The sequence below is a fragment of the Drosophila kikkawai genome, chromosome 3L, assembly GCF_030179895.1.
Source record: "Drosophila kikkawai strain 14028-0561.14 chromosome 3L, DkikHiC1v2, whole genome shotgun sequence".
Lineage (NCBI taxonomy): Eukaryota > Metazoa > Arthropoda > Insecta > Diptera > Drosophilidae > Drosophila > Drosophila kikkawai.
The window spans coordinates 17,106,846-17,128,572 of NC_091730.1; the positions used below are offsets into that span (position 1 = coordinate 17,106,846).

Below are 21,727 nucleotides of genomic sequence, written 5' to 3' on the forward strand. Positions count from 1 at the left end.
GGACACCGGAGAAGTCATAACTTGACCGACTCGGTGGCACAATACATTTCCGTTTAAAGCTTTCATTCCGCTTTCATTTCCTTAAAGTTTTGCTCTTTTAATACTCTGGCAGAAGAGTGTCATAATATTTTTATTGCTCATATTTTTATTATCATAATATTTTTATTGCTCATAAAATATGACTTAAATTTAAATATTAATATTTATATTAGATAAATAAGTCTCTGTGGATTTTAAATACATTTTTTACTTAACTTAAGGCTGAAATATGAAAGAGAATCTTAAAAGCTCGCTTTAAATTTTATAGAAATATTTAAATATCTTCTTCTGTTTGATTTTGTATATTTAAAAATTCCTTTCTATATATTTCAGGGTACTTAAATTCTATATCTTCATTTTCAGCGCTTTTTCTTTTCCTGTTCCCTTATTTGTTTGACATTTTATTGCTTAAGTAGCGACTACAAATTCCCTTATTGTTATTCCATTCTCTTTTTGCGAAAAATATCTTGGCTGCGTTTTAATATTTTTCCTACTTTCCTGACTTAAATGCGTAAATATTGTTATGCTTTTGGCAATGAATGCGTCCAAAAAGACAACAAGCGAAAAGATTAAATAAAAAAAATGCAATGAAAAAATACAATTTTCGCTGCTTTGGCGGAGGTAAGCAAAAAAGTTTGGCGTTTCCTTTTTTCTGTATAATTTTTTTTTGTGCGTGGATATTAAATGAAGCTGTAAGGTCCTTCTCTGCCTTTGTAGTGGCTGCTGAAATTTTGTTTAGGGTCGCATTTCAAAAGTTCTCATTGAATTGATGTCCCAACGAGGGCTGAGGGTGGTGAAAAATGTTTGAAAACAGTTTTTCGCATGTGGGAAAACAACATACAAATAACTAGCAGCAGGGGCTTGACCGATGGGAATTTTGTTTTTCGTTGATGGCTTGCCCAGGTGTAATTCGAATATGTTTTATGGTAGTTTTTCAAGAATTTACATAAATTGGATGTAAATCAAAGAAATATGCATAAATCTGTGGGCAAGGTGAGCAAAATGCTGGAGAAACTTTTGGAAAAAAATGTTAAGGCAACAATGTTTGCTGGATTTTTATATTAAAATATTTAATGGGAACAGAAAGCTTAAGGATTTTATAGTATTATTTATAAATTATTGAATTAAAGAGCGTATACTTGATATTTCAACCTAGCTTAAATTAGAATTTTTCCTTCAAATTAGAACGGAAAGTCGATTATTTGGGGAGAACGATTTATATAAACTTAGTAATTAGCAAATATACTTTTTTAAAATTTTATAAAATCAATAAATAATTTAATAAACCCACGCATACGTACGTATACTTGATATTTTCCTCAGGCTTGAATTACAATGTCTCCTGCAGTCCAGAACGACCGATTTTGAATGGAAAGACAATTTTAGGATTGAGTATTCCTATTTATTAAGTAATTAGTAAATATATATTTTTTAAATATTTTTAATATCTATAAAAAACTCAAAACAATTAATTATAGCTACGTATACGTTATATTTTACCCCAGCTTAAATCAAAATCTCCTCCTGCAGTCCAAGTCCCTACAATTAAAACGGAAATCCAACTACTCCGGAATACACGGTAATAACACGCTAAGTAGCAAAATTAAGATGTCGGGCCTAGTCTTACCTTCGATGGCAAATGTCGCCTTAAGACGATAACCATTTGCACTCAGCAGTGCAAGGCAAGGAGCAGGACCTTAAGTATATATACGGCCAGCTTGGAGGACACCAGCAAAATGCATTTACGGCGTAATCCAATCACGGCAATAATGAAATGCTAAGTGCCAGACACACGAACCAGCGCACCCAGGGGTGGGTTAAGTGTACCCGAAGGGTGCCATATCCAGTTGGAGCCGCGTCCAGCGGCCGGAAGCCGACAACCGACAGCCGGCAGATGGCCAGACAAAGCTCCTTTTGGACGCAATCTGTGCGCCAGTGTGCCGAAAATGCAACAGATCCTGCAGGCAGCAGGGTCCAGTTGGAAAAGCCGCTCTTATTTCTTCCTTTCTGGGTCACGTTTCGTGTTGCTTATTTGCTGGAGGGGTTTTCTTTGGGTCTGCGTGGGGAAAAACACTGGGGGAAAAATTAATTTTAAAGCTGGAAAACTATTTGTAAGTTACTGATCTGCAAAGAAACTATTTAAAAAGAGTTTAAAGATACATAAATTGAGAAAATTTAGTAAATTTTAATTTAAACTTTTTAAAATTTGTATTTTCAGTTTTTTTTCCCCCAGTGTAGTTAACAAAGATTTTTAATAGCCCACGTTCCAGATTGCTCGCCATCGCTGCTGCTTTCCTATCGTTTTGGCCGGCTTTCCCGCCCGTTGTTAACGCCAATGACAATGAGGCTTCTCTTTTTGGTGCTGCGACTTGTCCTTTTCCTTTTTGCCCAGGCTTTTGAGCTGCCCCTGACATTGACATCTTTAGTGGGGGAACCAAATTGCTTTACCCCTTAGAATCGATTTGTGGTTATGGCAAGAGGAGGGGTGTTAACACAGGATCAAAGAGTTACCTGGAAACCGCAATTTCCGCAGATATAATTCAATTACCCTGCAGGCGACCGCAGATATCTGCATATGTGATGGACAGGTCTCTCTCAAAACACACACAAACTAATTAACTAATTAAAACCGAGTTTCAAAATCAGAAAAGCTGCCTTACCGCATAAATCAAATGCATTCCCACTTTAAGCCAACTTTTTGCTTTATAAAAAATAAATACAAATACAAATTGAAACCCCAGCTGAGAATTATCAAAGGCGAGAAGTCAAGAGTAATAATGATACACACAGATGTGCCAAGGAGGAAAGTAAAATAAACCAAAACCAAACACGGAAAATTCTCACAAATTTGCACTCGAAAAAGTTGCTAAGCTGTCGTTTCCCCCTCTACCAGGACTTACGCAAATCCCCCAACAAACAGCTCAAAGCTCAAACGTTGCTGCCATTTATTTATTTTTTCCTTTCAATGAATTGCTTTTCCCCATATTTGAGTTAACACTCCTTTCACTGCTCTCACCTTTCTCCAATGCAGGTACTATATATATTTGAGAAACCATTTCGAAACCAGACCGGCAACAACTCTTTATGCTGGCGCGCTGAAACGCATAAATCAATGGGGGCTAAAAGGCAAGAAGGCAAGTCGGGAGCCGGGAAAGTGGCAGAAAGCCAAGTTTCTAAAACTTGATTTAATGCCGGTGCAGTAAGCAGAATACAATATATTGGCAGGTTGTTCTCCAAAGTGCGCTGACTTAAAAGCTCTTAACTCGACTTCAGTTCAATCGTATCCAAATAAATCAACAGCCAAGGCAATGGCACCGCCGAAAATACTCCCGAGGCTCACAAACAGTTTCAGATTTGTTCACTGACAAATGAATCCTGGGGTAAAAAGATGTCAAGTTCTCCTGGGTTTTCAAGAGTACAATTTGTGGAGAGTTAAGGTGAAAGGATTCAATAGATTTTAAGGATTATCTACTCGTGGAAATGCTTTATCGTGGCTTGGGAAGCATTTAAAGACTGTTTGGCTTCATGGTCATCATTAAAATATCGGTTACTATTATTATTATTTTAAATCTAAATATTTTCAGGAAACCAGGAATTACTTTTGGAATTTTTTATATTTTTTTTCTTACTTTAAACTATTTGAAAAATTTGTAAACTAACCTTTAACCAAGTCTCTCCTCCCATAACTACTCATCACAATATATTTCATACAAACTTTCCTTTATTGACACACTTTCAAGCACATTTACATAATTTAATTAAATTACTTAGCCTAAATTACACAATATATTCAGCTCATTCCATGAGATACTTGTTTGTCAAACAAATGTAATTTATTTATTTATATCAAACCTCCAAAAACAGCAAAAATGTTCACATTAGCATTCCAGCCAGTTACACATTTGAATAATTTATTTGTTCGTTTTTTCTCGGTTTACAGACGACGACTCGTAAGTCAAGAAAAGATTAATTAAAATTGTGCTTAACCCTGCTCTATGGCATCCTTTTTTCAATTAAAACTCTGCCTGTGACTACCGCCGACTTTTTTTTATAGTTGCATTGACTCATCTGCCGGTTTGTCCTCGTAAAAAGTTTTTTATTTGCCATTTTACGAGTGTCTTGGATGACTCTGTGTTGGCTCTGGCTAAGCTGCTTATATTGCGCAATCCCGTTTTATTCGTTTTTAATTGCATAATTCAGTTAAACTACCTAATTGGTTAATTATGAAATCAGAGAATGCAGGAGCAGAGTTTTTCTGCTTAAATTTAAAAAGGTTTTTAGGATAGAAAGGAGTTTTATTTTATTTATTTCATAAGGTTTTAGGGTTTTCATTGGGAGTAAAATATACAAACTAAAAATGAAATATTTTAGGAACTCAGTAAAATAAATAAAAAATTAAATAAGTATTTTATTCTAATTCTAGTTTCTTTATTCATTTAAATGTAAATTATTTGTTTAGATATTGCTAATATATATCGTTGTGCGGTCTAGAATTCACAAAGAGTTTTTGATTAAATCAAATTCGAAATCTTTTAGATATAGACACATAGTAATACTGCTTAGTCTCAAATGTTTTTAGGTAGAAAAAGATTAAAACGTAGTTTAAATGCCTTGCCTTACAGCTACTTTCTTAATTCCATTTCAGATTTCCGTTTAAGGTATTTCTTTAAAATTAATTTCGTTCCAGAAAAATTCCTACTTAAACTGGGTTACAAATCTGTTTGCTGCACTGCTCCCGATCCCCTCCTGGCGGTGGTGCAAAAGGCCTCCTGCTGCTCACTCAGACAGATAATCAAATTTTCTGGCGGAGCTGACGCCTTGCCATTGGAATTGCAGGACTTTTGTGTCGCCGTGGTACCGGTCTTCTCCGCCGTAGTTGTGGACGACGTCGTGGTCGATGAGTTGTTGTTACCCGCATTCAAAGGCAGCAGCAGCGGCGGTATTTGTGGATTATTGGTCAGCAGGCGTTTGGAGCCGCCTCTCCTGCGGCTACCTTGCTTGGTAAACACACTCGGTTCCATCTGCAGCTGGGCATTGATCTCCTGCTGATTCATACAGGTGAAGGCCTTGAAGAAGCTCTTCCTGAAGTTCTCACTCAGAAAGGCATAGAGTATGGGGTTTACCGCTGAATTTGAGTAAACCAAGGCGCCGAGGAGCAGGAATATAAGTATCTCCAGTCGGGAGAGATCTCTCTGGGCGGGATTGGAGTTGATCAGCGCCAACTGGGACAACCAGTGGGGCAGCCAGCAGCATATGTACACCGTAATCACGGTCAAGACCAGCCGGGTAACCTTCCGATGAGCTCGCCGCTTCTCCTTCGACTTGGCTGCCTGCTTGGGACCCACCGACTGCAGTTTCCTGATGACCAAATAATAAAAACTCAGGATAAAGCACAGCGGAGTGGCAAAGCCCAGGAAGAAGGTGTACAATATAAAGGTGGTGCCCGAGTGCTTCTTGTAAGCATCCGGCCACATAATGTTGCAGGAGTAATTAATGCCATCCTCCTGCTCCACAGTGCTGGCATACAGGATTACAGGCAGCATCAGTACCGCCGATGTGGTCCAGGCCACCGCCGACACTATCTTTGCTATGTGCAGGGTACGATAACGCGGCGAGGATATCGGATGGCACACAGCTATATAGCGATCGGCCGACATGATCAGCAGGAATATCGAAGAGGTGAACGAGGTAATTGAAGTGCTCACCATGTACGCTTTGCACATAAACTCCCCGAAACGCCAGCTGCAAATCCTCATGGTGTACAGCAGAAAGGGTATGCCTATGAGGAAGCACTCGTCGGCCACTGCCAGATTGAGGATGTATATGTTTGTCACCGTTTGCATCTTGGAGAAACGTAGAACCACATAGATGACCAAGGTATTTCCAAATAAACCAATGATGCACACGAGACTATAAAGCACCAAGGTGAACAGATCTGCCACGGAATTCCTTGTGGCTATGCAATGCTGATACGTGGGCAATTCGGTGCCATAGACAGGCTCCTCTGGCGGAATAGTGGAGCCACTGATCCATCTATAGCTATGTTCCGTTGTGTACAAACTCTCGTTGGTATTATACCAATTTGTGGCATTCAAATAGGGCTCCGGTGTTGTAGCCCCACTAACGAACTGGAGAATGCCCATCATCAGCCAGGTAAACATGGTGTGTGGCCTGCCTCCGTGTTCCCTCTGCTGAACGTAATTATTTTAATCAGTTCCCCTCCGTGGGCTCCCTCCTCTCGTTATGGCTTCGCACATTGTGCTGGTGGTCCTGCAATATAAATTTCATTATCACATAAAATGTTTCCATAGGTGTTTGCTTTTGTTTGTATAATGAGGCTAAATATTAAAATTGCAAACTGGCATATTTTGCTGATCAAAATTGATTGGATTCTAATTAAAATGTTTTGGGAAGAGTGTGAAAATTTAGCTACATTTAAATTGGTTATGGATAAACCAGTGGTTAAATTTGTTTTGGTCAATTTAGTTTTCTTTAATCAATTTGTTCTTTTAAATCGTAATGAGTACAAATATTTTATAAAATTTCTCTTGAGCTTTTACATTTTTAATAGTAAATAATATCACTTAAAACCTATTTCAAAGCTCCCAATTTTTCTATTTAATTATTAAAGTAAACATCTTTAAATGACACTTGGTGAGAAATTATTGAACTTGTACTTTGGACTCTGACAAATCGTATGTTTTCCAATTGAAACTCTCAACTCCACAGGCTTCACTTTCAGACTCTTTGCCGAAGTTTCTTAAAAACTTTTACTGCCATTTTCTGGAATACTCTCCCTCTCTCTGTAAACTTTCTCTGAACAACTTGTAGAACATCGTATTTCTATAGGAAAAATATATATAATTTATGACATAAATCATCTGTTTACTGCTTGCCCCATTCATTTGCACGCAGTAAAAGTTCATGATTTATGATAAGTCAGTTACGCTAAATTTGATTTGTTAGGCGCTGCAAATTAACATTTAAATTGAAATTAAATTGCGCACAATTTGTCAAACCAAACAAAACAAGTACAAGTACAAACAACTCTCTAATATTTTCATGTCCACCCCACACTTGGTCTAAGTAAATAAATAAAGGCACAAGGAAAATGCTGGGTGGGTATTTATGCAAATATCAGGTGAAAATATTTGCTCATTAAAATTCAGAAAACCCCAGAGCTATGATGCCTCATTCTTGACCTCTAAGGATACTAGTGTTGTGAAGGTATACATGTCCTTATTTAAGCCGCTTAGCGTATCAATGCGTTCCGGCAAAGACATGAGGGGATTAGAGCTCATATTAACTCTCATCAGAATGTCTTTGTCTTAAGCTAAATTAAAATGGCTTTGCATATTAGTCAGTTAATTCCGAAGCCATAAATCAACATTTAGCTTGGGCAATTCTGACACGACTTGAGCAGACTAATTTTGGCGAAAGGCTTTGAATTTGCTGGGGGAAATTTGTAAATTTGTGTTTAACTTGAATGTGGATGAGACATGTTTTAGCTTTGAGTATTTGTAGTTTAAGCAGCTTAATTTAAGGCGCATAAATAAATTTGATTTATTTTTATATTTCCTTAAATGGTTTTTGTTTGGAAGAGCTGTAGACTTTTATAATAAATAATTTTAAAATGTTTCTAAACGCATTATATAGATTTCTTTTCAGTAAATAAGTTGTTTTCTTGAAAATTTAAAGTTCCTTTAAGTTTTTTTGGATTAAATAAAAAATTTTAATTACATTTTGAAGATCAAAAGATTTTTCTTGATTTTTATTTTAAACAATAAATTCTTCTGAGACCGAAAAATGTGTAATCAAGCAACCTCGTTCGTTGTCTTGGATTTAAATACTTTTTTTGGTCTTTAGGCTGTGAAATTAAATTATAATAAATTTTCAATTTTATGGTGCATAATATATTCCATCCAACCTTCATTTTCATGGTATTTGCTTGGCTATTACACTTGCATTAATCTCTATGTTTGTCTTGAATTAGACCAACAAGATATTCAAGTTGATGGCCAGAAGTCTTGGGGTTGTCTTGACACTATTAGGCAATGCAACTTCAATTCCCTCAATGTTTGTTACCAAAAGCAATTAAGACATAGACTTGTAGATTGTAAATAGTTGATGTTTGGTTTGGTAAAGAGAGTTTGCTTGCAATTAATCAAGGCTATGTTTGACATAGACTTAAGACTAAGTCTAATTACTTAGCTGTCTTCAAATAAAATAATCAATTTCCTAAAATTTAAATACAAAACTTTGATTTGATTGACTTTTGTTATGTTTACTCACCCAAAATCCCAAATCCCCTATTCAATATCGCTTATCCCCTAGAACTCCCAAATGTTATTCTCCTTCCTCCACTGAGGGTATGCCTTATTCCACATTTTACCGTCGTGTCACGTGCCGTTGTTTGTTTGATCAAGGAATTAAATCCCAGACCAGCGACAGGTGTAAATCCCCACCGGCAATTTCGCCCCAGTGCTATCATCATCGTTGGCTCCTGGATTGTTGTTCGACATTTATTGTGGCTGTTGCTGGCGTTTGGCTTTTATTGTTGCTGCGAGTGCAACTGTTATCGGCAAACCGCAATGGAGGCACAAATTGCAAGATTGCCTGGGTTGCCACAGCCCCCAGAACCCCCCACAAAAAATGTACAAAAAGTGGAAAGGAGAAGAAAGAGACACACACATGTGCTGCAGTTGTGTATCTGCACAATTCACTTGATGACAGGCAGCAGACGGCTGAGACCATTTCAAGGAAAGCTGCTGACTTAGTTTTCTACGGGGAAAAGGAAAATGGAGAAGTAGAAAAACAAGTAGGACTTTTATACTTGAATAAAAAATTTGAAGTGATTTTAAAAATAGTTCCTTGTTTTTAATATTTTTAAAATTGTTAAAATAATATTATTTTAACCAGAAAATGAAAAGAAAGTACCATAATATTGATTATATTCATGCTAAAAAATATATATTTATTATATTAATTATTATTATTATTATTTATTATATTAATATTTCCTACAAACCCTTGTTTCCAAATAATTTGAAGTATTTCATAATTTTTTAAATTTCTTCTTCGCATTTAATTTAATTTTTTTTTAGTGCATATTGCATTTTGAGGTCTCAGCTGAGCTTGGGGATGTGGTGCACCCAAAGGAAGGTGACGAAGCCATCATCTGCTCATCGCTCCCTTGACCACATTTTGTCAGCTCTCACTGTCTCTGTTCTCCTCATCCCTTTCTGTGTTTGTGTCCTGTGTGCTCTGCGGCATTTATTAAAAATTTATGCACTTTATGAGACCCTCAAGACAAGGGTCTCCAATGCATTTCGTTGGCAGCTTTCGTTGATGGACATGCGTTGAGACCCTTGACGATGTGACGAAAGTCTATAAAAATCAGCATTTTTAGCTTAGAAAGCTTAGTTGGATGCAGAGTTTAAGCATAAAAGACAAAGTTGATTTTGGATTTAAAAATGCTTAAAAATGAAATTTAGAAATAAGGAAACAGTTTATATTTGTAGCAAGGGGTAGTAAATAGTAATTCAATTTTTATTTAAAGTTTGATTTAATACTTGCAATATTTTTTAAATCCTATTTGCATAAGCAATCTACATTTCTCCACATATTCTCAATGAAATATATATCACTCCTTCCTTTTCCTATATTTCCCCCCTTTTCGATCATTATCATTGCCACTTAACATTCAACATACTCATAATTCATTTGAACAAAGCTCAATGCTTTCGAATTTGCGCTTATTTAATTAAAACTTTATCAAAAGTTTACACAAACCGCACTCGCTGAAAATGGCCCGACTGTTGCCTGGCGTGTGCTTCTAGATTATGTTACCAAAAATACAGTTAGTATGCCGCAGAGCAAGCTGTAGAATATATATGGCTTAAAGGGGAGAACAGAGGCTTCAACAGGGCAAAAGGATGAAGCAGGCTGAAGGAGTCGTCGCCTGGCTGGCAACAGCTTGGCAAATGTTTAGCCGCTCGCTTTGGTTTCAAGCAGCAACAACAAACACGACCCAAGTAACTCACGGGCGGCGAGCTGGGTAAGTGGAAAAAGGGAGGGTAGAGGATGGCGGGAAAACGGACGACCCGAAGGCATGCGAGGAGCATAATTTTTGGGATAAACACCAAGTACAACATGCATACAAGCCGGGCTCTAAACACATGCGGGCACTGTTAAAAAATATTTTAAAAAATATTAAAAATATAAATAAAATAGTTTTTCTTGCTTTTTTTGTAAAAATTATTGGGCGGTTTGCATATTATTGCTTGTATTTTTTACAAGTTCATATAAACACCAATATCTTGGAGACTATTGGAAATAGAGCTGTAAACTTTGGTGACAATATTATTTAAAGTTTATCGCAAATTAAGGAGGGTATTAAAATCATAAAAAAACTACAGTCTTTAAAAGGTTAATTGTGGTTTGTGCTCTTTGCCTTTTAAATTTTTACTCTGTTTCTTGTTAAATATTTTCCCTCAGTGTACTTATACAAGCCTGCCTGTGTATGTATGCAAATATGACTAGCAAATTTGCATGTATGCACAACACAAACAAAACAAACTCACACACACACACACGCTGAGAAACACAGCCGCATGTCAAGAGCACTTGGGTGTGGGACAGAGGTCCTTGTTTCAGGATTGGACTGAGATGGGTGCTTTAGTTTATGGACCCAGCAGCGAGTGTAGAGTGCAACATAAACAAAACTCACTCACCTCAGTGGCCACTAACTTTGGCTCCTAATTTCGCATACCCCCTAAAATCCACCCAGCTCACTTACATGATAACTCGCTTTTACGCTGGCAACAAACGCACTTAATCTTTGGGACACATTTTTGGCTTTTGGCCACAGGTTGCCACTCCACCTGACCTTTTGGCACCAAATGAAAGCATAGTAAAACATGTGTTGCATAACAAACACCACACCACACACACACATATAGTACAACACAAACGCCGGAAACCGACAACAACAAGTGCAATTATAATCCCGGCGGCTTTTGTTTTGGAAGCTCTTGGCTGTTGTTGTTGCACCTGTTGGCTTTAGTTTGAGTAGCGCCCACTAGAAAATGCACAAAAAAAAAGTTGGCATAATCGCCCTTTGTTACATTTTTAACATACTACAAGTGGGTGTTGTGTGTGTGTGTGTTTTTTGAGCACTCTCCTTAATCTCTTATTGTGTAACACAGAATTATTTAATTCCGGGATTCGTTATATCATTTAGTTCTTTGAAATATAAATAAACTGTAAAGGTATTTTTTAGCTTGTATTCTTCACAGAAAGTTTCCCTCTTGAATGCTCTTACTAAACGCTGCCATAAGTTTCTCTTTTCGGGCTTTTCATTGACTCCTCCTGTGCTGGCTGATTCTCCATTTGCGGTCAATTGTGTCCCCTCTGCATCCGGAATAAAAACCACCTGAATGTGGTAGAATGTTGCTCACACCTTGGCCGGGGCTCAATTATGCCTGGTGTTCATTGTTAACCCAGCCAGGAAACGCCGCCAGTCTGTCCACCGTTGGGCTTTCTTTTTATTTATGGGAACACTACATGGACCTCCTGGATGGACGCTCTATTTGCTCTATTCCCTTCATTTGTCAGGGGAGGGTGGAGCAGCAGCACACACACGTATTTGCACCTGTGGATGGGCCAGAATCCAGGTGGGTTTTGCCTTTGATGTGGTCCCCTGTTGTTGTTTCACCCCAGCTCCTGTGCTGCTGCTGCTGCTTCTTTTGGTTTTTGTGGTCTCAACTGCAGGCGGCTTGCCAAAAACTGAAATCTGCCATCGCTTTTCCACTCTGTTTCCCCATTTCCACCTACCTCCCACCACCGATTCCATGTAGCTTTGTTCATTGTTCTGCTGCCGCCACACCCTCGACTCTATAGCTTTTCCGATTTCGTTCTTTTTTGCCGCTGATTTTTTTTCTCGATTCAATGGAGCTTTGAGAAATGTTTGTCAATTGCATGCTAAACGTTTTTCGTTTTTACTGATTTGTCACAGGATATAGTAGAGTGGGAAATGTTGTGAAAATATTTACCGGCTGTCATGCAATCTGTTAACAACTTAAAGATTTGCCAACTGAATTTCGTCAGGTTTTTGTAAAGAATTTATGTGCCTTTTTATGGCACAATTTTTAATTTAAGAAGCTTGTGAGAGATTTTTTTTAGCTGCCTGTAATCTTATCAGCACACATTGCCCTAAAACCTCTTTAGAAATTTGTATCAAAATTAATTCGTTTCGTTTCCTTTTTCATTTCCATGGACACCACTCTTTCCCTAAGCGGTTTAGACTTAAGCCTTCTTAATTTGCCTCAAATGTGGAAGACCACTTAAGGCCCATAAGCAGGGGTGGGCCATTCAAGGCGAAAATCGGTTTATCAAATATGGGGTTTTCCGGGGTAATCCATTCGCTAATCCCATATACCGAGTCTCGCCTGTAAACATTTTGGTTAAAGTTCAGTTCAGACTTTGCTTAGCCATCCAAAGTGCAATTTACGAAGCATTCTCGCCCCCAGGACATGCTCTGCAATTTGCATAAATTAACACCAAAATATAGCTGAGGCCCCCCCTCCTGCCTGACTCTGATTCTGTTTCTGATTCAATGTGTTTATTGTCCGCTGGTGGATGCACTCATTACCACCCATGTGCTCGTGTGTGGATGCTCTGATAGTTCCGCAGGCAAATTTAACATAATTTTGAAGAGACCATTGACAATAATTGGGCTAAATTCGGAGGGGGGAGAGAGGGATACGTTAGGGATTATGTTGCATATGCTGCAGCCAGGCACGAAGGATTCACACTAATTGGGCGCCAATCGAAAATCCTTTGTTGTCAGTGCAGGGCAAAGCCAGCATTATGCTGGGTGAAACCACAGGATTTGGGTTTGACGGGATTTCACAAATTATTTTCCAAAATTTTGTTAGTTTTGAAGCTAGATTTGGAATGATTTTAGAAGTTGGAAGAACTTTTTAAGCCTTGAAATAAGTGTAATGAATTTATGTAACATTTTATGTGCCCATTTTTTCTAGACAAGAAAGAACTCTATTTAAAGAAGATTCCATTTCTATACTCTTCCCTCTTTAGCCTAATCAAATTAAAGAAAAGTTCAAGACATTTTCTTCTCCACTTCTACCCACTACTCTCTTTACTAATCCTAACAATCAACATCATTCATACGCCTTGTTTGCCCTCCAATTGAATATTCCGACTGGAACGAACTCCCCTTTTTCCCAGCTATTTACTTTTCACTTGAGAGCGCCAACACACAGACCTTTGACTTCAATCGAAGCTTTTCTTTCATTTAATCACACAAACTGGCGTTGTCATCGTCAGCAAATGCCATTACCTAGGTAAATAATATCAAAGGAGATGGAGCAGATGGAGTGATGGCCATTGCCCAGGAGGCAAGGGAAAGGGATTTCTCCAGGCACTTGCCACTTTTGATGTGCCCGACGTGCTGACCAGCGATAAAAATAAATAAATAAATTGACAGGAAGAAATCGAGGCAAATTGGTAAATCAGCATGAAGCGAGGAAAACAAATCAAGAAAATGGCTAAAAGGCAAACGGTCAATTGACCTGAGTTCTCTTTTTCGACTCGTTTCGATATATGCAATTAGCAACTTGAATGGCCAATTAATTGTAGTAGTTTTCTCCATTTGCTGGCCTTTGTTTCTATATTTATTTTGCTGATGGTTTATTTGTATTTTTCGAGCTACAAATGACTTTTTCTTGTCAACAATTTCAATGCACTTGGTCAATAATCTTTGTTATTTATCTGTGCAATTAGTACGAAGGCAGTAGGTCAATTTTTCATGTTGAGAAAAACCCAAGAAAAACGAGAGATATTTTTAATAGCTGCCTATGAATTGTTTTTTGACTGCAAATTGGTTTTGGGATTGATTTGTTATATCTGTTATTTCAATGGGGGATATGAGGGGGTTTGTAAGAAGAATAAAGAAATTCTATTCATTTTTAAAATAACAGATTTTTAATGATTTCTTATTTAACATTCAATATTGTTATAATTATGAATACTCCATCAACTGTTTGATTTATAAAATATATCTTAGATTTTTAAAATACCAATTTAATAATTATTTTAATCTTAACGGTTTCACCTTTTAAATATTTGTATATTTAAAATTTTCCCCAATTTTGCAACCATTTTTTCTTAGAATTGCTGGTTACCCTAGGGTATCACCTAGTCGCCTTTCCACTTTCACATCTTTCCCCTCGTTCATTTTGTTTACAAAATTTGCCAATTCTGCATTTTAGTGCGTCTTGTTCTGGCTGCTTTTGTTGTTAATTTTGCAATTGCTGCCGTTTCTCCTTCTCGTTATTGTTTGCTCGTTTTTCTCGAAATTCTTCTGGCCTTTTGCTCATTGAAGTGTTTTGCAATGTTTTTTTGTAGCCATGGCCAACGGTATTGCCGTTGCCTGTGCTTTAGCCGTTTGTTGATTCCCAATTTTATGCGTTCAATTAACCAGAAGCCATGAAAATAATAAAAATGATGAACTTTTGCCAATTTCAATTGATTGCTTTATAACCGCCTCGGTTTGGGGAGCAATTTTACATCCAGCAGAGCAGCAGCTGGATGACCTTAGGCACTGCCACTGTTAATATATATAGTCTATATATCTGGAATCGCGTGGTGTTGACTCCCCAATTAACACTAAATCATGCTTCCTATTAATTATATTCGCGATTATGTTGGCTACCAACGTCACTGAATATATTCTATCATATCAGCTCTGGATAGAAATCCAATCAATAAAGGCCACAGATATTGATAGAGGGAGGGATGAGGAGCAGCTGGAGCTGGACTGGTGTCAATGGGGCAATCATTCATTTCGTCATTGCCATCAGCCCCGCTAATTGAATTGCGAAATTGAATCGGATGCGTAACGAAATCGATCGTTGCTGCTGACTCACATGCAAAATGATTACTGAAATGGAGTGAAAACCCTAATCCTGCTTTCCATCTTGATTGATTTGATGACTTTCATTTAGTCAGTTACTTAAAATAATTGATTTTTAAGTTGGCAATAAAGTAATTGTTTTCATTTAAAAATGATTGAACACTTTGGAATTTAAGGCAATCAAAAGGAAGATAATTTTAATGGAAAATCTTTTTTAATATTAAAACAGAATTTACTAAATAACGGAATAAATTTTCAGAAAGTATTCAATGAATTTTAAAAAAATTTAACTGTTTTGTTTATAGTTAAATTACAAAAATTATAGAAAAAAACTTTGACCTGTAAAGTTGAGCTTAGTTAACTTCATTAATTTTATTTATATTTTGAAAATTTAAAAGATATCACTTTGAAATATTCTTTCGCAAATAAAAAATCTTAAATATTTAATAAACCCTATAAATTCAGTAACAATTTTCTCTGCCTTACATTAATAACAAAACAAAAACATTGCTATATGATCCTTAGCTTGATAACTTTATGCCTCAGCTGCGACATTGAGTGAGTCCCCAGACTAATCATTTTTTTATATACTCGCCCATCATGATTATCTCTATATCTACTACTATAAGCCATCATTGTTGCTTTTGTGTTTCGGGTGTGACTAACACTTTTGTTTTAGTTGCTGGCATTGTTATCGCCGCTGCTCTTTTGTCGTCATTAACGTCAGGGCGGCCTTGTTTAATTTGAACATTAATCATGGTCATGGGTAGCCTGACAGGGGGGTCGGGCCCAAAAAGGGCGAGCAAAAAGGTTGCAATATTGCAGCCGACAAAAGTTGCACATCCTAATGATGACGGGCAGGTGTTCCTTTTATTAGTTTTCCATACAGGCGGCGAGAGTTGCACAGGCGCAGGATACATTCCCGGTGAAGGCCAGGATGAGATGGAGGAGGAGCCAGGGGCAAAAGTTACTTGTACTTGCAGTCGAGAATTTCTGTGGTGGAAATTTCTGTCAGACTCTGAGTCCCAACATTCTGACGTGTTGGCCAACTTTGGCCTTTCTCGACGGCTTTCCCTTCGGGTTTCCCTTGTTCCGGTCAAGGGTTTATTTTTTGTCTAGATACTCTTGTTTAGGGTTTGTTTAGTTTTGCTTTTGATTTAATTAATAAAATATTTATAATTATATATAATTTATAAATTAAATAAATGAAAAGAATGTCTTGAGTATTTAAATAAATTAGATGCAACTTTAAATGACTTAATATAAAATATAATACTGTTTAAATAATTTTAAGAAATTTTGAAGCAATAAAATAAATTAATTAAAATTAATTTTACCAGCTAAAAGCATCACTTATTCTATTAGTATTATATTTAAATTGTTTAGAATATTACCTTATAATATTTATAATTTTTTATATTTATTTTAAATATAATTTTACACTTAGGGTATTCTTATTACCAGTTTTCCTATCTCACCCACTCTTTTGTTTTTCAACCACTGCCTTTTGTTCTATTTTCCGCCCTGGAGCCCTCCCTGGACTTGATGAACAATCCAGTGGCGCCTACTTAGCACATAGTTAGCTTCACTTTTCCTCATTTTCCGCCCCTGCAGCTTCTTGCCCTTCCTGAAGCTGTACATATCCAATCATCAGACACTGTGCTGGCCCGCATTAATTGACAGTTTTGCCATCAGTTGGCCCAGATGGAACCCTGGCTAAGTCACCCCATTAACTCATCTATCATGATGTGGATGTTTGGCCCCGCTTCCCCTGTTCATTAATTCTTCCCTTTCTATGTAGGCCATCACAGCAGGATATGATAGTGGAATCCTGTCCCTTTCTCAATGCATTTCAATTTCCCTTTTTACCTCTAAAAAAATACTACTAATTGCAGCTGCTCTCTGTAGAGTCACTCTTATCAGGTTCGTTTTTATTATTTTAATTTTATTTTCATGGGTAAAGTTCCTCTGCCCGTTTCGGTCTCTATTCAGTTTAGGGGTCTTGTCCGTAATTAATTGCAAAAGTTTTCTACGTTTTTTGATGCAGCAGCAATAGAGTTGAGGGGGGAAAGTCTCCACTTTCCGCAAGTGATGAGTAGTTGTAAAAGTGAATTGTCAATTATGATGAATAATTATTGGGAATTTTCTAATTAGCTGAAGAGAAAACTTTATCCAAAGGCTTGGCGTTAAGAGAAAACACTGGTAAGCGCTAATTAATTAATTATTTTTAAATTGAGGGGCAAAACTTGGTTTTGGAATCTGAGATTGAGAAGTATTTAAAGGAAAGCGTGACTAGAAAGTATCTACAAGATATATTATCTGAGATTTAAAATTTTTTAAAATAACTCATGACTAGAAAGTATCCTCAAGATGTATTCTTCTGTCTTGAGAATGAGATTTCCTCAAAACTCTATTCGTTTTGAATAAATTTCTAGAAATTCTCTTGCATCTTTGGTCATCAATTACCATGAGGAGCAGCACTCTGGCACTTGTTCCGCCATTTGAATCCCAACCCGTCTCATCTCCGTTGGGTGTTCGTGTTCGTGTTGGTGTTCTTTTTCTTGGTTAAGTCGGTTCCTTTGAGTCGAGAGAGGAAATGCCATCATTTGGTGGCTGTCATCGTTGTTTTTCTTGTTGTAACTGCCGTCTGTTTGCCTGACGCCGACGAAAGGTTAAGGCATGCATCGCTTCCATCAAATTAGACGCATTTTCGACGCGCTTTGTCTGTCTGACCCGCTCGTCGCCTCTCTATCTAACTCGATCTGGCTGTCTCTGCTGCTCCGGCACACACCCATTTCCCCATTTCCACGTTTTCCGTTTCCCGACTGTACCTCCAATGCCTCGTCGCATCACTTCCCCTTTTTCGCTTTGGCAATTTTCGAGCTGACGCCGCTTTGCCTTTACGTTTTATCACTTCATTTGCACTGAAATGTCAATGTCTGGCACTGCTCCTTCCCTGTCTATTTTTCTATCGCTTTTTCTGTAGACATGTTCTCATTTTCACTTTCTTTTAATGGTTTTGATTATTTTTAAGAAAGGAAAGTCAAGTGAATTCTGCCCACTATTTAAGGGAGGTTTTAGAAATCATTAAATGTCTTCAAAAAATTCTTTTAAATATTATTTAAGGTCATCTTTTGGTAAAACATTTTTACGCTAACAAAGAAATTATTTTCTGGTATGTAAAACTATTTATTTATTTAAAATAATTTACATAAAAATATATAAAATTATTTTTAAAATTATATCCAACATATAGTAAGCTAATTCTTCTTTTAAACAATTTTAAAATTAGTTTCAATTATTTTTCATTCATAAAATCATCAAATAAAAATATATTTAATCTCCCATTTGCTAGATCTCAAAATATAGAGTATTATAGAAGCTCGTCCTTCCAAATCCCCATACTTTTTCAAACATCATGTCCAAATGCGCAGGAAGGAAGCAGTTTTGTTGCAATGATGTGGGCGTTATTTTTTTTCGGTTCGCTTGGGTGGTCCGAAGACAGGAGTAGGGATTTAAGGGGAGTGTCCTGGCGCTAAAAGAAATCTGTCTGACAAATTACATGCCCTGCGCAGCACCAGAAGCAGCAGCAGCTGCTGAAATGCTCCACTTGCCCCAGCTCCTGATCCTGCTCATCCTTTTGGTGCTCCTCCCCCCATGACTTGCTCCTTTTTTTGCTTGCTTTTTGTGTGTTGTCTTCCCATTCGGACTCAAGCCATCAAACCGTTTGAGCGAAGGAATGGGCCAGCGCACGTCATTCGCTCAGCTGGTCAGTCAGTCAGTTAGTCAGCGAGTGCAACGGCCTTTTGATTGGGCTATAAGGCCATGGAGCGGAGGTGGCCTCTTGGCTGGAATGGGTTCGGTTAGAGGGGGTCTCGGTTTTAGCGGACTTTACTTGCGCTGAATGAGCTCATCCTTGGGTTTATCTCTTTGGAGTGTGTTTTATTGGCGTGAGTTGAGGAAGTCAGACTGATCTGGTTATAGGTTTAAGGATACTTGAAGTATTCATTAAACGTAGTTTTATGGGTTTAATTTAAATTTTATTTTAGTGTTTAGGTATCAAGGTTTCAGTCACTTTTTTGGGAGGTGTAGCTCTAACCAAGTACCCAGTTTTCATAAATTCAGTCAATTACTCCTTAGAATTTAACAAATAAATCGTATTCATTGCTAAGATATATTCTTTAAATATCTAAAAAATGTAATCTTTTATTTTAAATAAACTAATTAATATTTTAATTAACAAAAAGCGGTTTAAATTTGAAAATGGTTTTCCATTGTGGCTAACCAATTTGATTATTTCATTTAAGAATACATTTCTCACACTCTGCAAACAATTATTTAAATAAATTCCTACATTTATTTCAAACAGAGAAAACCATCACTCTGAGTAACTTCCGCTGCCATCTCAACCCCGTTTTCCCTAATTTGTCAAAAAATTTGTTTCATTTCCCCACCGAAAAATCCTTTCTGGTCAGCCCTTCTCCAGTTTCCACATCATCAGGCAAACCAATTCCTCATTCCTCATCCCCATACCATCGCATCTCATCTCGAGGACTCCAGTCCCGAATGTGCCTCCACGGGTTTTCTCTCAACGCCAAAACATTCAACAGTTACAAATTGCTATTCGCACAAAATTTCAGTTATCTGATAAATTCCACCACACACACAAAAACAAGCCTACACGGAGAATAAAATTAGAAAAATTTTTCTATTATTTTAAGTATTTTATTAATATTTTTTAAAGAAATCTTTTGACTATCTCAAAGGGTGTTGTTTTTCCCAGAGGATTGTGTGGTGTTTCCAAAATACCATATATTAATATTTTCATTAATAAATTTAATACTTTGGTAGCATTAATAGTTAGAATAAATAATTCTTATAAATACGAAAAAGGAAATGTTTGTTTTTATTTAAAAAATATTTTTTTGTTATAATTTAATTAAATAGAAATATTTTACAACATTTTCTCTCAGGTAGTTTCAAACATTTCTATCTCTCTTAGCCAGCTTTTATGGCCATTTATTTTTCTCTCTGCAGATCAAGAATCATTTTCAAAGCTTTATTGGTATTTCTGGACCCAAAATATTCCCCAGACTGCATCCCTTTGCCTGTATATATTTCTCTTACCGTGTGAATAAATTGTGTCATCTAGCCACTCATCCTTCTAATTTCGATAAAATGGCACACGACGCACTTTTTGAGGTTCTCAAAATATTTGGCAAACGTTTCAGCAATTTCTCAGATTTCTCGCTAATGTTATTTTTCACTCTGTCTGATTTATTTGTCCTGCGGCCGGGGGGGAAGTGGTGTTATTTGTTTATTTTCCTTGCGCTTTTGGCTGCTAATTTGCATTAAATGCAAGCAGCCAGAAAACTAAAGGCCCTGGGGTTATATCTCACACCCCGCTTTAGCCAAAAAACTTTTCGCATTTTTGTTTGCGTTACGCGCACGTTTATCAAAAAATTTGTTGTTTTTGCTGCTACTGACGAAGTTTTGTGTTGATTTTTCGTTAGTTTTGAATTTAGTTTTGGCTTTATCTCGTACTATTTACTATTTGGTATGCTGAAGTTGCTGAACTGCACGTTTCGGCATTGTTTTGCATACTGCGCGCCGCATTTGCCGGCGAATTTTGTTGTGGTGCATGCGAGTTTCCCGAGTTTCCCGACTTTTCCGACTGCACAGTCTCGCTCGTCTCGACAACAGATGCGTGCTCGGTGCTCGGCTTTCAGGTTCGTCGGCCGATTGGCCTGATGCGTGCTGCGGTCTGCTGCTGCCGCTTTCCCGCTGCAATTTCCCCCAATTAACAGTTGGTCGAGAGATAGAGAGAGAGAGTGTGAATAAGAGAGCGTTTTCTTGTTGAAACTTTCTCTCTTATACAAACTCTCACTTTCGTTGGCTTAACAGATTCTGTTAGGGGTTCCGGCACTGTTAGCATCCCAAGGCTTAGTCGCTTGTTGATTATAAATATTATTATTTATAAATATTTAATAGCCTTTAAGTAAAATTAAAAAAATTACGTAATTTTTAGAAATTTAGTGATTAATAGTGATAGACCGGATGTTCAACCTGGCGTATGATTAATGTATATTTAAATATTATTCATACACAGAGTTGAACATCCGCTGATCAAATCTGTATCCCTTTATTTGCCATCATTTCTTATATTTTACTCTTTAAAATATTAATAGCAATTTTATAGTAGTTTATCTAGTCAACTTTGCGTATACGTAATTTGTATATTACTCATACGCAATGTTGACCATTCATCATAAATTTCTTTTTGATTTATTTAATATAATTTGCTTTTAATATTTTGTTTTAATGTTTTTTTAACTTCTTCAAATCTTTGAGAAATCTTAAAATTTTATATTAATTTTAAAATCTTTCATTTTATATTAACTTTGTAACCCTGATCCCCAATTAATCCACTTGCAATTTTAATGCCATGTCCGTATTAGGACCATCACAGAAATAATTAGAATTCCATGTGAGCTCGCTCGTATTAGCCAGGTTTCGCAGAGGCTTTGATTGCTGATTGATTATTCTGCGCTTAATTGCATGCATTTTGCAGGTTGCTGATTCCTAATAATTGAAATCTGTAATTACATACGAAGCTGGACGATGGCTAATGCCAATCAGATGGTCAACATCAATTAGTACTCATGTAGGATTAGTAGTACTGATTAGTTTATTTTTTAATAAAGATTTGATTATATAAGAAACATGAAAAAATTATTTTTTGAGTTTTAAGAA

At 36.9% G+C, this 21,727-nt stretch overlaps 1 protein-coding gene across 1 annotated transcript; it reads right to left on the minus strand.

The window, feature by feature from the left end:
* Positions 1-4,467: 4,467 nt before the first annotated feature.
* Positions 4,468-20,557, minus strand: AstC-R1 (Allatostatin C receptor 1). The gene is made up of 2 exons (XM_017175435.3): positions 20,102-20,557; positions 4,468-6,309 (listed from the first exon to the last, which is right to left on the minus strand). Exon 2 carries the CDS (start codon positions 6,198-6,200, stop codon positions 4,749-4,751), a length of 1,452 nt encoding a protein of 483 aa, XP_017030924.1. The 5' UTR covers positions 6,201-6,309; positions 20,102-20,557; the 3' UTR covers positions 4,468-4,748.
* Positions 20,558-21,727: the final 1,170 nt, after the last annotated feature.